This window comes from Nymphaea colorata, chromosome 1, assembly GCF_008831285.2.
Source record: "Nymphaea colorata isolate Beijing-Zhang1983 chromosome 1, ASM883128v2, whole genome shotgun sequence".
NCBI classification, from domain to species: Eukaryota; Viridiplantae; Streptophyta; class Magnoliopsida; order Nymphaeales; family Nymphaeaceae; genus Nymphaea; species Nymphaea colorata.
The window spans coordinates 13,812,202-13,828,043 of NC_045138.2; the positions used below are offsets into that span (position 1 = coordinate 13,812,202).

Genomic DNA, 15,842 nt, shown 5'->3' on the forward strand with positions numbered 1-15,842 from the left:
AAACAGTAAAGATATAAACAGTCAATATGGGGAGTAACCCCAGAAATCATTGAAAGGAGTCCAAATGTTAGTGGGAGTGCCCACTTGGTGATCGTCTTCAACTACAACTTTTTTTGCACAATATTTTTCTAGAAGGCAACAAGCCATAGCGCAGAAAAGGAGAAGAAGGAAAACCTGCTGGCTGGCCGCACTTCGTTGATTCCTCACTTTCTTTGATTAGAGTAACCTACAAAAGCAGCCAATCATCATCTGTGAGACGCATATGCATAAGGTTAAGAAAAATTGATCACATTGAGCTCAAGGTAATTCACCAATGCTTCGTTCTTTGTTTTCCAGTAACATATGCTTCAATACTGCCTTAACATGTTTCTGTAACATCAACTATCTAGTAATACAAACATGTTTTGGCGTATACAAGCAAAGTAAGATCACACCAATGGTTGCAATAGATTGCTTCAAGAAATTATATATATATATATATATATGAATGTCAAAGCATTGTGTCCCTGCATTATCAAGTACCTGATCCTTTAGCAAAAAAAAAAAAAAAAAATCAAAAACTGAAAAATGATAGTTCGCAGCCCCAGTGCCATATTTCTTTTTATAATTGTGTCTCAAAATAAGGAACACCGAAAAAAAGAAGATTACAAAGAGTTTTTCTGTACAGAAAGCTTTGTGCTTTGCATGTCCAATAAAACTAGGAAAAATAAAAATGGAGACTCAAAGCAAGGGGAGACTCTTCATTCGGTGCTTTTGTAAGCAGCGAGCCCTCTGTGCGTTGAAACAAAGAGGGAAACAACAGAGAATGACAAACAGGGGAACATGGAACAGCGGCCATTCAGCCGAGAGCATCTCTTAATTTGTTAACAAACAAACAAAAAACAAGCACTAAGGCCCCTTTTGGTGTACAAGAAAAATACTGTACAAGGTGGATTTTTTAAAAGTTTGTATGGTTTTTCTGCTGCATCAAGAAGAAATTTTACCATATTGAAATCGGAAAAAAATCCCATGCAAAAAAGTTGGAAGTCTTTAGGTCCAAATTTTTTCCACCAAAAAATCTTCTTTCCATACAATGGTAGTTTGACCAGGTAAAAGACTTCATGGGCATCAAACGAGACCTAAATGATGCCATCCGCAGCAGAGATAGAGTCGCACCCCTTTCCCCTGCCTGCATGATTGGAAGAAAATCCACAGAAAAGTCGTTTCTAGGTCAGGGTGGGTCAGTAAGATATTAATACACAATACCAACGGCCAGGGCGCCGGATTTGCAGGGCAGGGGCCAAACATACTAGCAAACAGTTGCAATCCTGTACAAATTGAACCTGTTAAAGCTTCAAATTATTGACTATCAATTTCGGAAATTGAACGTGGTGGCGGAATGAAACAACCGATCTGTCTGGGGCGACTACGACTGCCTATAGAAACTATAACGGGAAAGAAAATAAAGTGATAATTTTCCTTGGCATCTGATGTCCAAAAAGCTGCAATAAGTATGTTCTTTTGAATCGGGAGTATGATGTTGCGGCCCAATTTGTTCCAGTTTTGTGGAGCCTGAATTCATCAACAAACCTGATATCAGTTAATTAGAGCAATGAAAAGGAAGGGCAAACATAAAAAAACACATAAATCTGATATCAAACACAAAAAAATCCCAAATGAAACCTAAGCTAATCAAAATCCCAGTCAAGAGAAAAGGGAGAAAGTGATAGAGAGACAGTGATACTGATGGCGGAAGGAAAGAACAAGTAGAAGTAAGGTAAGGCTGGACATCGACGGGTACCCGACCTGACTTGGGCCGGGAAAAAAAGACCACTGGAACAGCTCGGGTGGGCCGGACAAGACCGGTGCAGCTTGACAATATTTTTTAATATATACTTTATTATTTTTATATATAATTATAATATTTTATTATAATTAACTATATTTATATATTACTTTATATTAAAAATATATTTTTTTAATTTAATCAGGTCGGACTTGGGTTCGAGTTCTGGTCTTATTTGTCAAAATGGGTCTGAGCCCGAGCCCGAGTTTCGGGTGAAAAAGACACTGATCTATGGCGCATGTGAAACACTTACACCTTTTGATCCGTGCCCTCGATAATCTGCCAAACATCAATCTCGACATCCTGGTAAAAAGCTTAGGACGTGAATAGGTAGGGTTAGATTCGAATCAATTGGAATTGAGTATATATATATATATACACACGTACAGGTCTTCCATGAAGGTAGTCTTGCCATTCATTTCAGTCAAGAAACACCTGCTAGGTGTCCAAAAATTTTTTTTATCAGCTTTCATATGGATGTTGGCAAAAGTTTTTTACCAACATCACTAATCGTCTATTAAATTACGTTTAGGAAGTATCGGTGATGATGCCTACACCAACGCGCACAGTGATGGGTGTTTTAGAAATGTCATTGAAAGTTTTTATGGACATTTTTTCTTCACGGACGACCGACATAGACATTGATAAAAATTTTACCAACGTGCATTGCCATTTTACCAACATTTTCTGGCAGTGAGTAAATCCACTTTTCTTTGTAGTGCTGCTCTCATATTTAGGGCGTCAACATATGTAGGGTCGATGTGGATGGGGGTTGGATCTATAGAGGCAAACTAATGTGTATTTGTAAGGTCATTTTTTTTTATCTAACAATTAAACATGACAGACCCATCACTGATAAAATGAAGCGGCTTATATACGCTGTGCCATACACAAAATTTTCATGCAGCACTATAGTAATGAAGAAAAGTACCCCTAGTTAATAGAAAACCAAAAACTTTTGTAGTGACAGACAAAAAACATGAAAAAAAGTAAGGTTTTGGGATTTGATAAAGTTGAAACCAAATGATTGTGTCACTTCTTACATGCAGATCATTATGACTAATATACTCTGGGGGCGCCTAGGCCGTGGCCCGCCCCACACTAGCTGGAAAAACAAATTTACATTAAAAAAAAAAAGTTGTTCAATGTTTTTTTTTGTTTAGGTTCAGTTTAGCCCTACCCAAATTTGAGGTCAGATTATTTGGCCTATCCCTAAACGAAATCCTGGTTTCGCCCCTGACCAACAAAGAAACTTCTTAGTCTTTTTTGCCTCGCTCATGTCATCATCTCATAGTCCTCATGTCATACCCTTGTTGTTATCTCATGCCCTTGTCATTATCTCATTCCACATTTTGTCATTATCTCAGACGTTTAGGTAATAGATAATGACAAGAGTAGGAGATAATGAGTATGATATAATGATAGAGATATGAGATAATGAAAAAGTTATGAGATAACAACAAGATTAAAATGTTTATTGTGTACATCCAATGCTAGGATATTGAAGTAAACATACATTCAAATTATATGATATACTTTCGGCGCATGATCATTTTTTACACAAGGGTGGCGTACTCCTGAAAAGATGCACACCGACAAATAAAACATAGAAAATGGACGAGTCGCAATTCATGCCTTCCACGGTTATCTCACTTCCTCAAACTGTTAATTGTCCACAGAAGAACGCAGGTATATAAATACAAGTAAAGACATTCAAGTTCATACATATAATTCCAAGAAAGAACAAAAGAACCGTGAAAGTAAGCTAGATGTGTAAAGTAGGTTCTATGAAGTTTTACAATGTAATAATAACATATCAGCTTTTGGCCAATAAAATTCAATGCAGACATAAAATTGTTACTATCTTTAATTATTTTTATATTTTCTTAAATTTATTTTACATGTCCACCTACATGAGTTAGATTTGTAGGCAAAAATAGCAACGTTTCGAGAGACAATCGAATTAGAATAAGCAAGCATTTCAAAATATTATTAACCAGACTAAGGATGACGGGTGTTCCAAATTATTTGAAGTCGTTGGTTCGCTCCAAAAGACGTGTTAAAAGGCCCTGGTCAAATATGTTGCATGATGCAAGCTATAATTTTAATAGAAAAATGAACTTTTGGAGGCATATATATTCCAACCTAGGTACATCTGAGTAGCCTCTCCCATCTTTCGCCTAAGCTGGTTATCAGCATGCATACTTCTGTTTTCATGGAAATCCATGTATAAGGTATACAATGACCAAAGCACCCTTATTAAAATACTTTTTTAAAAGGCAAAAAGAATTTAAAAAAGAGCAAAAAAAGTTTAAAATGTCCTTTATTTTATTAAAAAAATCTCAAAAAAAATACCCCCACCCTCCTTTGATGCATACTTGTTGTGTGCACGCGCACAAAAGTGTGCATGCAACTCAATCTCATCTTTTGCTGCTGTAAGCCAAAGGCCTTTAAAGTCTTACGCTTTCAATGGAAAAACCAGCGCTCCTTGCAGGGATCAATAAAGTAAAGAATCGATTGGATTCATTCACTTGCATGTACGTGGGTCTTAATTTGACTGCATGAACAAAAGTGGAACAGGTCTTGGTCGCTTTTTAGTTCCTATACCCTACTTTGGAAGAGTATGTATGAAACCTGTTTGCTTTTGAGGGGGACGAAGGCTCCTACCGGCCCTCCCTTGGCTCCATCATTGAAAGTGGGAGGGCCATGTTAGTCTCTCATGTCCAAGGGGGAAATGTTGGTGCTTCTACATTGTAGGACTAAAGTATGTGGCCATGGTGCCTCGCTCATGGGATCAAACACCAGTTGACGACATGACTCCTCTTCCTCAAACAGTAGGAGCAATAATGTGGCTATTGTTACATATGGAATGCATTTAAAAGTATCTCTTTCACAAATTAGTAGTTTTCAGCTTTTAAAATGCCCACGAGTGAGTTTGTTGGTGAACGATGGTCGCGTAAAAGACATGTCCTATCAAAAGTGCAAGTTATAAGAATAGCTAGATAGTTACTGTTTTATAAACCTGACTCAAAGATTGCTTAATCAAGCAACTATTAGTGTTACCAAATAACACATCAACATCAAAGGATGTTCGAATGCCGATCCATCTAGAAAACTTATTATTCCCTTTCATTACTTTTGACTCAGATTCATGCATACACGTACTCCAAATTAAAGAACAGGTTAATCTGAAGGGGGCCATGAACGATCCACGTCCCAACCTGTCCACAGAGCCCACATCCCCTGGTGGGCGACATATTCGGAGCACCTTCCCATGTGGTCTGGATTTGAAGAGAGAAACGAGTTTGAAGCCAGCCAATATGTACCCAACTTTTAATTAATGGGCTGACATCCGGACTGAATTGACAGACAACAGAAAACCATCAAACCAGTTTTGCTTTCTAAAAGTTCAAGAAACGGTTGTGAGCACTTAATTTGATTCAATGAATTTTTCTTTTTTGGGGTTGTAACGACTTAATTCGGGAAACTGATATTGACAACTTAGTAGAAGCTATAGCTAGGGTGACTCCACCTAATTTTCGTTTTCAAAGTCACAGATTGTCATTGTCGTGTTCAATGTATGTCGAAGTGAGGCCAGACACCAAAGGCTAAAAGGAGTTGTGCATAAGCTTCAGGAAAAATAATTAAAATATATAATATAAATAAAACAACCATAGAATAAGTTATGTAATTGGGCACCAATGTAACAAAAAATGGCATACAGTATATGCATTAAACACGTAAAAAGCACATCGCCTGTAACAATATGTTAATGAAGTAACAATCACTGTACAGTTGAATAAGATGGATTGTAATTAGCACTTAAATCCATATCGCTGCTGCATAATTTAACAAGTTTGTAGCATGTAAGAATTCATTGCATATGAGTGTGCCAAACTAATTCATATTTAATATTGCAGGTAAAGACCAATTAGACAAAGGAAGACCAACCATCTCGTCGTCAATTAGGCCGAATGAGTATTTTTTTGCTTAGATGGCCAGTATATGGTCGAAGTCTGCCCTATTACTAGTGAAATGACTTGATTCTGTCTAATTTGATATTATATGAAGATCGAGTCAGCTATGTATCATGTCGTTGAACGTCTTGACCCAAAAGGGTGCATGTATATGCCATTGAATGTCTAAAAAGGACGTAAACCTCAATGAAATGCAAACGACCAAATTCCAACGAATTTTGATTTCATGCCCAGATTAATGTATCTGCCGAGAGATACGGGGCAGCATAGGCAAATATATCTGCTCTGGTATCCGTCGATATACTAATTATAAAAAAATAAGCGACAAATAATGCAATGTAAATAAAGCTGGGCATTGGGCGGGGCTGAGCTGGTTCAAGGCTCAACAAAGTCGGTTTTGGGGAGATATGGGGCAGCATAGGCGAGTATGTCTGGTCCAGTATGCGTCGATATACTAATGATAAAAAGATTAGTGACAAATAATGCAATGCACATAATGCTGGACATTGGGCTGAGTTGGGCCGGGCCAAGGCTCAACAAAGTCAGGTTCGAGCTGGCCCAAATCCTTTGGCGGCTGACCAAGCCCAGCCCGCTTGGTTATTGAGCAGGGCTAGACTATCAACTTCATACCCATCTGAGTACCAGGTTCATGTTTACTCATAATTTGAAACTCTTTACACTTCAGTTTTTATTAACTCAAAAATACATATCGATGAATCAAGTGTTTTTAAGAGAGTTATTAGTGGTACACGAAGAATTTTTAAGGGAGCCATATATATCGGGCTGGGTCAAGCCCCCAATACCCAGCTCCGGCCAGTCTGGCTTGATAAGTAGTTTTGTAGGGTTTGATAGTTATGCCCAACTATCAAGTACCCAGTCCAAGCTCGGCCCGTCACGAGTTAGATGCCCAACTACTTATCGGATACCGGGCCTGTTGCCCACCCTTAAATGTACATAAGATTTTAAGGTCGTCGCCTACTATGCTACGGAGACTATGTTATTTGCAACGATATTATTGTTCTTAGTTCTGAGAATGAATCAACGCAAATGTTGTGATGGTGCTGAAGTACTTGCACTGTGCTGCGAAGACCACAATGAAATTATAACTTATACGTAAATTCGACACAAACTTATTTAACAAAAATAACATTTAATTCATTTTTCGAGATATTAAGATGGTCCATGTTTATGCTAGAAATACATGATCTAAAGCCTGTCTTCGGCTAAAAAATAAATACGAATGCATAGTAGAAGGTTGTCTGAACTCAAAAATCAAAAGCATATAATTCAACTTTTTTTCTAATAATTGCTCTGCTAGTAAAATTTTATAGTTATAAGAGTGGCTGATTTTTTACTACTATAAAAAAAAAAAACATTACTTGATTCAAAAAACGATTAACTTATTATATGTTTATCATCAAAACATTATCAAGATCATACTTACGTGGTCGATTGTGCAAAAAAGGACATGTAAACAATTAATTTTGAAGGGACTGGGTTTTGTCATTGACCTAGTGATGATCTGAGATCTACCAATTGCTCTGCGTGGGATAGTTATTTTACGATAAAATAACCACGTTTTTGCAAAGTTAATTTTCCTTATTTAATGAGGATGTGATGCACCGGCAAGTTTCTGGTTGCGATCAACCGGAGTTTCTTTGCCATTCGTTGGCGTAAATGTGCATGTGCATCCGTCCACCTCTTCACGTGAATGAACCTACCTCATCTCTCTTTTGGTTTCTTTCAAGTAGCTGTCCCTGCCCACAACATTGAACTGATCAAAGGTTTCGTTCCATATAATCAATTTAGAGGGCCAATTTTGACAGATCCAACCTCCAGCGGCCTTCCATCCAACTTTCGTCGCCATAAAATTAAGTTAAACATACAAATATTGAATTCTGGTGCCAAGCCGCAGCCTTCACCTTCAACTACATGCATGATGCAACCTTTCAACAACATCAGCACGCACTAGTCGAACAGCTTGCAAGAAAGATGCGTCTCTCTTGCTCTCTACGTATGGTTAGTCTTTACCAACCGACAAGCCATGTTCATATCGACACGCACCTTAGACACTTGAGCGTCTCTCTACGTATGGGATCGCCCATTATATATATATATATGTGGTAGAGGAAATAAGATCATTAACAAACTTGAATAACTGGAATTCTTTCGAGTAGAGTAGTTACAAAGAAAACCAGTAGCCAGAAAAAGAGCGAGACATTGGTAAGTGTAGCGAAGCATGAAATCCTCATTCCCTGTTTGAGTAACTTTAATTAATACGTGAAGTTGACGGACATTGGGCTTCATGCTTCGGAAACAGGGGAGAAAACAACACGCCCCACACGGGTATTTATCGTTCCCCACGTGACTCGATGGGTTAGGAGAGGACCGCCTCATTGCAAGTCACAGTCAATCCTACTCATTCATAATACAACAACCTACAAGGACAAGGTGGTAACAAATCTTTTTTGTTTTCCAACAACGGAACGTGTTTACTGTCAAAAATTTTTTGGTGAGATTTTGGGTCAGCCAACCCACTGTTTGAAAAAGGTCAAAATTTTTACTCAATCCCTCTTTATACATGTTGGTGCTTAGAGGTGTTGGTCTCACCGCGCTTCAACTTGTGTATTGGTAACCTCTTGTTCACAGCACAATGAGTCTTCTTCACAGCACAATGAGTTGACATTCATCTTAGATGATATACTTTGATGTTTAGAGGTGTTGCTCCCACAACACTTCAACTTTTTTGTCAGCAATCCCTCATTTGTAGCACATTGAGTTGGCATTTGGATGGTCTTTCATCCGACGGGGTACAGGGTCTTACTTTGGTACAGTGACCCCTCATTTGGGGCACAATAAGTTACACTTTGAAAGTTAAAAACGGTAACTGGCCTGCACCTATCCCATTCCCATTACAAAGAAGCAGGCTTTTTTTTCATGTTTTATAATTATATTTTCACGCAGCCCCAGCATTTCATCCCTTGTTCAGAAACGCCATTCAAGTTGTATGATGTTAATGCCGCCCCCGTCATGCATTAATCTTATTGTTTCAGGAAACAATTGTACACGAGTAGACTCGAGTTTAAATAAGTCGAATTCATCATGTGACTCGCGCTTGACTTGTTTACGATTCGAATTTATTTAAATAAATGAATGTGTTCAAGTGGGGCCTTGAACATCCTTATGTTCAACAGTTGACTGTTCTTTTACGGCTCCCCTTTGCTCTTTAGCTATCTTTTCCTCCTGCTCCCCGTTGAATGTGCCATCCTCTCTTCTCACATCTGATCTGACCTTTGGAAGTATCTTTTACAACTACAAAAGACCTGTTTGATTGTTTCAGATCAATCTGCAATTTTGAGGATCGACCCTTCCTCTTCAACCGGATCTCAAATCTACGTTTTTTTTAATTATAAGTGTAGATTTGTGTTCCCTGTTGGTAGTGGATGCTGACATCCACAACTTGATAAAAACTGATATGTGGAGAATCAAACACAAACTAAAAGAACAAAAAGCTTGAATGTTAAATTAAAAATATTCTGCGAAACATGATCTGTCAATTAATTTCTAATTTCTACAAAACAGATTTATTGGCTCTGAGAATCTCTAAGGCAACACATATTGACCGTTCTTCCAATGGCTCGTAACAGCCAAAATGTTGCTTTTTATGCATTTTTTTATCAAAAGACCAGTAGGATGGTTATTAAAAACAAATCACATTTGGGCTGAGATATTTCAAGTGTGTTTAAGTTTATATAATTTACCAGACATTAGTGGATAAGTTTATTGTAAAAATAAAAACGAACATAAAACATGAAAAAAAAGTAGGTGGAAAAGTGTGATAAAATATTAGCGTTGAAAAAGAAAGGTGTCGCGATAGGGTCGATTCAAGATGGAGCCCATCACATGTCTTTCCGGAACTAGAGAGTATGCGTTTCGTGGTCGATGCACGTTGACGTGTGCACATTGCCCATGGGAGATGTTTGGTTGGAAGCACTTGCAGAATTTCCGCAGCTATAAATAGAGAGGAGCCTTCAAGCACAGAGCAGCACCGACGCATTCAAACACCCAACGCGCTGATATTGAAGCGCCCTTCTCGGTCTCTTGTGCGATAATTTGCACAGCAAGAGAGAGAGATCAGAGTGTGCGTCTCTCTTAAGTTCACTATCAGAAGACCATACATACATACATACAGCTAGAGAGTAAAAATGCCTACTCTCAGCAGCATTGCGCAGAGTTTGGAGAACAAGAGCATCTTCATCACCGGCAGCACCGGCTTTCTTGCAAAGAGTAATGAGAACAACCTCACAATATCTCTCTCCCCCTCTAGAAAATATATATTTATGAGTAGTTTACTTATGCTGGTGGGTTGCGGATGCAGTATTTGTGGAGAAGATACTGAGGGTTCAGCCACAGGTGAAGCGCCTCTACCTGCTTGTCCGTGCCTCTGATGCTAAATCAGCCAAGCATCGCCTCGACGCGCAGGTAACATGCTTGGGATGTAAATGTTTCGGCCTTTGGTAAATTCATGGGGTAATATCTGGGGTTTAAATCTGACCCATGTAGGATAGCTAAAGTTAAAAACCTGTCGCTAAGAAATAGTGCTCTACAAGGATTAGGATGGTTTTATGACACAACAACATTGTGGAGTGCTTCTAGTGCTTTTGAGCGGGATATTTTTATTTTTTAGTTATTTAGAAATATCTAGCAGATTTATATATATATATATATATATATATATATATATATATATATATATATATATATATATATATATATACACACACATACACACTGAAATAAACTGGCTACCGGATGCTGCCAAAATGTATCATACTTAAATTTATTGCAGAAAACATTATCAGATCAAGGTACTAGATATATCATAAATTTTCGTTACTAATAAAGTGTGCTATTATTCTTCTACGTAAAGACTTTTAGTGCATCCGACGACATCGGGCAGCCGGCTAATTTCTACCTATGTATATTTCATATAAAGGTCCTGCCCAAGTCAGAGATGGTTACTGACTTTGCTGGTTGGGACAACATATACTTTTGTCGTAAGATGTACCATGCCTTTTGTTGTAATTATGAATATTTTCAGAAAAATATGAAAAAGAAAGTTTTAAATTTGTCTCGATGCAAGCTTTTGAAGAAGGAGCAACGTACGCAAACTACTAAATCAGTGGATTTATAAAAAAAATAATTCACTTCTGTAGGTGATAAGCAAGGAATTGTTCAGAGTCTTGAGAACTAAGCATGGAGAAGAGTTCGATTCCTTCATTTCCGAAAAGATTTGCCCGATCGCCGGTGATATGGCAGTGGAGGACCTGGGGATCCAAGAAACTCATCTCAAACAAGAGATCATGGAGGATGTCGACATTATTGCCAATGTTGCTGCAACTACCACCTTCGATGAAAGGTACGTGCACTGCAATACCGACAAGTTGCTCAAATGTCCCATCTCTATTTTCTGTCGACTTCACTAAAGGAGGTTTTCTTTGAAAGATACCTAGAAGAGAAGGCATATGAATATCCTTTGTATGTGGTATATATGAAAGGGCATGCAACTCTGTACTGATCTAAATTTAAAGAGGTCAATTGATAGGCTTCATTAATATGTAGGGTAGATCGAACGGTGTATACATATATATGTTTCTTTATTCATTAAACTTTGGTTTTGAGACCAGGTATGACGTAGCTTTGAACATTAATGCCCTGGGAGCGGATCGAGTAGTGGCCTTTGCCCACCGATGCCAGAAACTGCAGATGTTCCTCCACATCTCCACAGGTTAAGTAAATTTCGATCCCCTGCGTGCTTTCTGTAATTCGAGACTGCCATGAACTTTCATCTACCTAGCTAAGAGAAAATGGATTCTTTTCACTGATTAGGGAGGGCTGTCAGGCCTCCATGAAATGTTATTTAGCCATAACCTGACTTAGTAAATTACAAATTACTGTCTCAAAAAAAAAAAAGGCCAACATGTTTGGCTCGCCTTAATTTCAGCATACGTTTGCGGGTCCAAGTCCGGTTTGATGATGGAGAAACCGATCCGAATGGGGGAAACACCGAACGGGCAGAACAACCTTGACATAGAAGCAGAGCTGCGGCTAGCGGAGAAGGAGCTGAAGGAGCTCCGAGCCAGAGGAGTTGAGAAGACGGAAGAAATGGCTGCCATGAAAGAATTGGGCTTCAAAAGGTCACCTAATCGATCCCTTGCCTATCGACCGAAACGTACAGTTTGACATGTTTTTTCTTCTTTCGAAACCTTATATATATAAGAGTTGCCGGTTGGTCATCATCCTTAGACAACGTGGCTTTGAACTGACACCCTCTAATTGTTTTCACTCAGGGCAAGATCTTTTGGTTGGCCTAACTCATATGCTTTTACGAAGGCCATGGGGGAAATGTTGATCGGTGAGTCCAGAAAAGATCTGCCCTTGGTGATCATCCGACCAACTATAATTGAATCCACTTTGGTTGATCCTTTCCCTGGATGGATTGAAGGTTTCAGGTAAATTTCATTTTCCTGGTTCGAGAATAAATTATTATTGGTGATGCGAGTGCAGCAGTTATCTGGTATACCCAATTCCTAATCAACTCTCTTAGTTATAGTAAGGGAACTAACACACATACAAGCATATATACACACAGAGAGAGAGAGAGAGAGAGATTTAACAGTGAAAAACAGGTCAGACGTGAAAAGGATCAGCTGCAGCAAGGGTAGCATATACATGGAAGAGGAACATAGCAGAATTATATTATTCCTTTATTTTTGTGACGATTTGTAAACTGCATATGGTTTTGATGTTATTACGTTAATCTTACCACCCCTACTTCATTATCTTTCATTTTCATTGAGAGGGAAAGAACAGTGAGGAACATTTTCAAGTATTCATAAACCTTGTTCGATTTGCAGAACCGCCGGAAGCGTAATCATGAGCTATGGCATGGGCAAGTTGAAATGTTTCCCGTCAAATGTCAATCTCCCCATTGATGTGGTAACGATCCTTATTGATTCGAAGCCTCATTTTTTGTTTTGGTGTAATCACGAAACAATCCAGAAGAATTTGAATTGACTTCTACAACAATTTTCGTAATATTTAAAGATTACAGGCGTGATCGGTAGCTCAACACAGATCACCGCCGATATTACTCTTCTGCTTAACATAAAGGCATGACATGAAATTTGGGAAAGTTACTAATTTTGAAAAATGGCACCAACAGATCCCTGCTGACATGGTGGTCAATGCCATGGTGGTCTCGATGGTGGCACATTCACGGCAACCGCAGTCATTCATCTATCATGTTGGATCGAGCAAACAAAATCCAACTACTACTTCACTACTAGCCGATTGCGCGTATCGCTATTTTTCCAACAATCCAGTCAAGGGAAAGGATGGCAGGGACATTAGTGTGGACAAACTTTTCGTCTATAGTAGCTTGGACGATTTCCGGAAGTACATGAATTTCTACTATAATGTGCCCTTACAGGTGAACCTTACTGAAATGCAGAAACAGTTTTCTTCCTTACAGCTGGAAAATCTTGAAAAAATGCATCTTCTAGCTTTTGGTTCTTTTATTGCAAATAAGTAGTATGGTTTTGGCAATCCATCATTAAAAATTTATGTCAATCGCCCTGCTCTTGACGTTTTCGCTTGATAGGCCTTCAAAATCTAACCCTGATCAAGCCAAGTAGATGAAACTTTTATTGGATCAAGTAATTCAGTTAGTAATCTTTACCAACTTCGAGTGCTAGAAAGGATTGGAGGACAATGGACATTTCATCAGATTGCCTAATTGGGAAATTTAATACTTGCTTTAGGTATTGAGGCTGGCAAATTTTGCACTATTCAACGTTTGGGGGCGCTTGCACAGGGATCTTACAAGGAAGTACAATTTCGCCATGTACTTGGCGGAGCTCTACGATCCATACGTCTTCTTTGATGGAAGGTCTGTCTGTTTCTCTCTCTCTCTCTCTCTCTCTCTCTCTCTCTCTATATATATATATATATATATATATATATATCTCGCGCATCTAATAAGCAGGCACTTGGATTAACTCATTGAACGTTACAGTATTGTTGTCACAAAAAGGATGGTAACCAGCTGTACATTGCTTGTCAAATCCTGTTCCGTTACCTGGTTCAATCTTGTAATGCGAATAATACCTTGTCAAAGCATCATAACTATTCACGTACTTCACTGTTTTCACATGCAATACAAGTTGAATTTTTATATTTTAAGATCATCCTCCCTTCATGATAAATGAAAACACTAGTCCGTTGCATTTTCTTTAAATAGAGACTTGCCGCCTTCACATGGCCTTGAACATTAGTTTAAGTTGAATATTGGAAAGTTTATCTCAATGCTTTTGGCGATTGGTATTAATTTGCAGATTCGACGATGGCAACGCGGAGGGATTGAGGATGGTCATGAAAGCCACTGGCATGAAAGAGGCTGAGCAATTCAACTTTGATCCTAAATGTATTAACTGGGAAGAATATTGTATGAAGGTGTATTATCCAGGACTTGTGAGATATGCGATGGTGCAGAAGTGAATTGCCATATGGGGACCTCAAAATACTTTTAGTGCTATCCTCTTGTTCTGAAGGTAGAGAGGACTATACGTGTGTAGCTCATGATATGAGCATCTGAATGCTTCTGTATTCGCTTTATTTTGCAATATGAGTAAACTTTTTACCTTTGATTTGTTCTACAAACCTGTCTAATCTGGGCATACTCTTGAGTGAGATGCGCTGGGGTTAGTTCTTTGAGTTAGCAAGAGTATTTGCTTGGACGAACCTCCCCCTTCAAAAACCGTGCCAAATAGGGCCTTGAGATCTGCCCTTCTGAAATATTTACTTCCCCTGCTTCGTTCTCAGACGTAGCGGAAAAGTTTTATGTTAGCCAAATCTTGCTGATCTCGGAATTCCATTGGCGGGTAGGTGAGTGTGGATGTCAACCCATGTTGAATCTTCATGCGGGAAACAAGTTGAAGCAGTGTACGAATAAGAAAAATGACTCAAATTCAATGATAGAGGAAATAAAACAGTTTCTTAGAAACAAGCAGAAATGGCACTTGACATGTAAACAGAAACGTGGCTAGTGATTAAGTTAATTGATGAACCAAAAGATATATATGTGTGTGTGTGTGTGTGTGTTAATAATTCTTGTATTGAAGAGATTGTTACGTGACAGAAGAAAAAGATGAAATTATCTTTCTTTTTGGTGAATTCTGTTCGCAAGCAGACCCACATAAAAAATTTTCGTCTTCTTTCTCTCACTTTTACGGTGCTGCTTAAGGTTATCCCGGACAAAAGTTGTACACGTAAAGTCTGAGCAAAACTTTAGTAAATATTTCATTAGGTAAATTTGGGTTCCACCAAATGTGTCATTAAGAGGCATTTGAAGTCTTAGAATTTGATTGTGCTACCAAAATTCCAGAATAAAATTTCCATTTCAACTTGGAATTGGAATCAAAATTCTAATTCCAATTTTCCTTTGAATTTGGTAGCTAGTATGGAATTTTGATTCTAAAATAAAAAATAACTCGTTTGATGAAACACAAATGCTCATAATAGTTAAAAGGTTGATTTCTTGCTATAACAGCAAGAAGAAAGACACCTTTCGCTTTGGAATAAGAAATTAATGAAGAATCATGAATCATATATAAGGGAGTTGTGTTGATCGGTCAACACAAGTCAGAAATGGCGAAGCAGCTACGGGTTGATGAATCACGGCACACAGGCGCAGTAATTACAGAGCCGAGAAAGTAAGAAATAAAGAAAGACACGTAATTGCAGCAGGGGTGGAGGGAAGAGGGGGGCCCCCTCACCCAACAAAAAGATTTGAAAAAGCAAATGTTGCCTTCTAAAATGGTCAAAAGTTCTAAATTGGCTTGCATAATGATTTCGAAAAATATAGTTATGTATTTTGAAAATTATTTGGAAACTTTATATAGTCATTTTGTTTGTGAAGACTGAAGACTGGTCTCCTCCTCCAATAGAAAAAAAAAAAAAAATTCCTTACAAGAGGGCTC

General features: G+C 38.3%; 1 protein-coding gene across 1 annotated transcript; it reads left to right on the top strand.

Annotated features, from left to right (window-relative positions):
• Positions 1-9,864: 9,864 nt before the first annotated feature.
• LOC116267375 (putative fatty acyl-CoA reductase 7) lies at positions 9,865-14,391 on the top strand. Its single transcript, XM_031649044.2, has 10 exons — positions 9,865-10,089; positions 10,181-10,284; positions 11,019-11,221; positions 11,490-11,590; positions 11,807-11,999; positions 12,153-12,314; positions 12,720-12,801; positions 13,028-13,294; positions 13,626-13,753; positions 14,199-14,391. Exons 1-10 carry the CDS (start codon positions 10,008-10,010, stop codon positions 14,359-14,361), a joined length of 1,485 nt encoding a protein of 494 aa, XP_031504904.1. The 5' UTR covers positions 9,865-10,007; the 3' UTR covers positions 14,362-14,391.
• Positions 14,392-15,842: the final 1,451 nt, after the last annotated feature.

Bases quoted from the DNA above. Each gene is read 5' to 3' on its own strand.
- LOC116267375 (XM_031649044.2), top strand. From the start codon at position 10,008: ATGCCTACTCTCAGCAGCATTGCGCAGAGTTTGGAGAACAAGAGCATC. The intron at 11,591-11,806 runs GTTAAGTAAATT...CCTTAATTTCAG, and splicing joins GTTCCTCCACATCTCCACAG to CATACGTTTGCGGGTCCAAG. The intron at 13,754-14,198 runs GTCTGTCTGTTT...ATTAATTTGCAG, and splicing joins TACGTCTTCTTTGATGGAAG to ATTCGACGATGGCAACGCGG.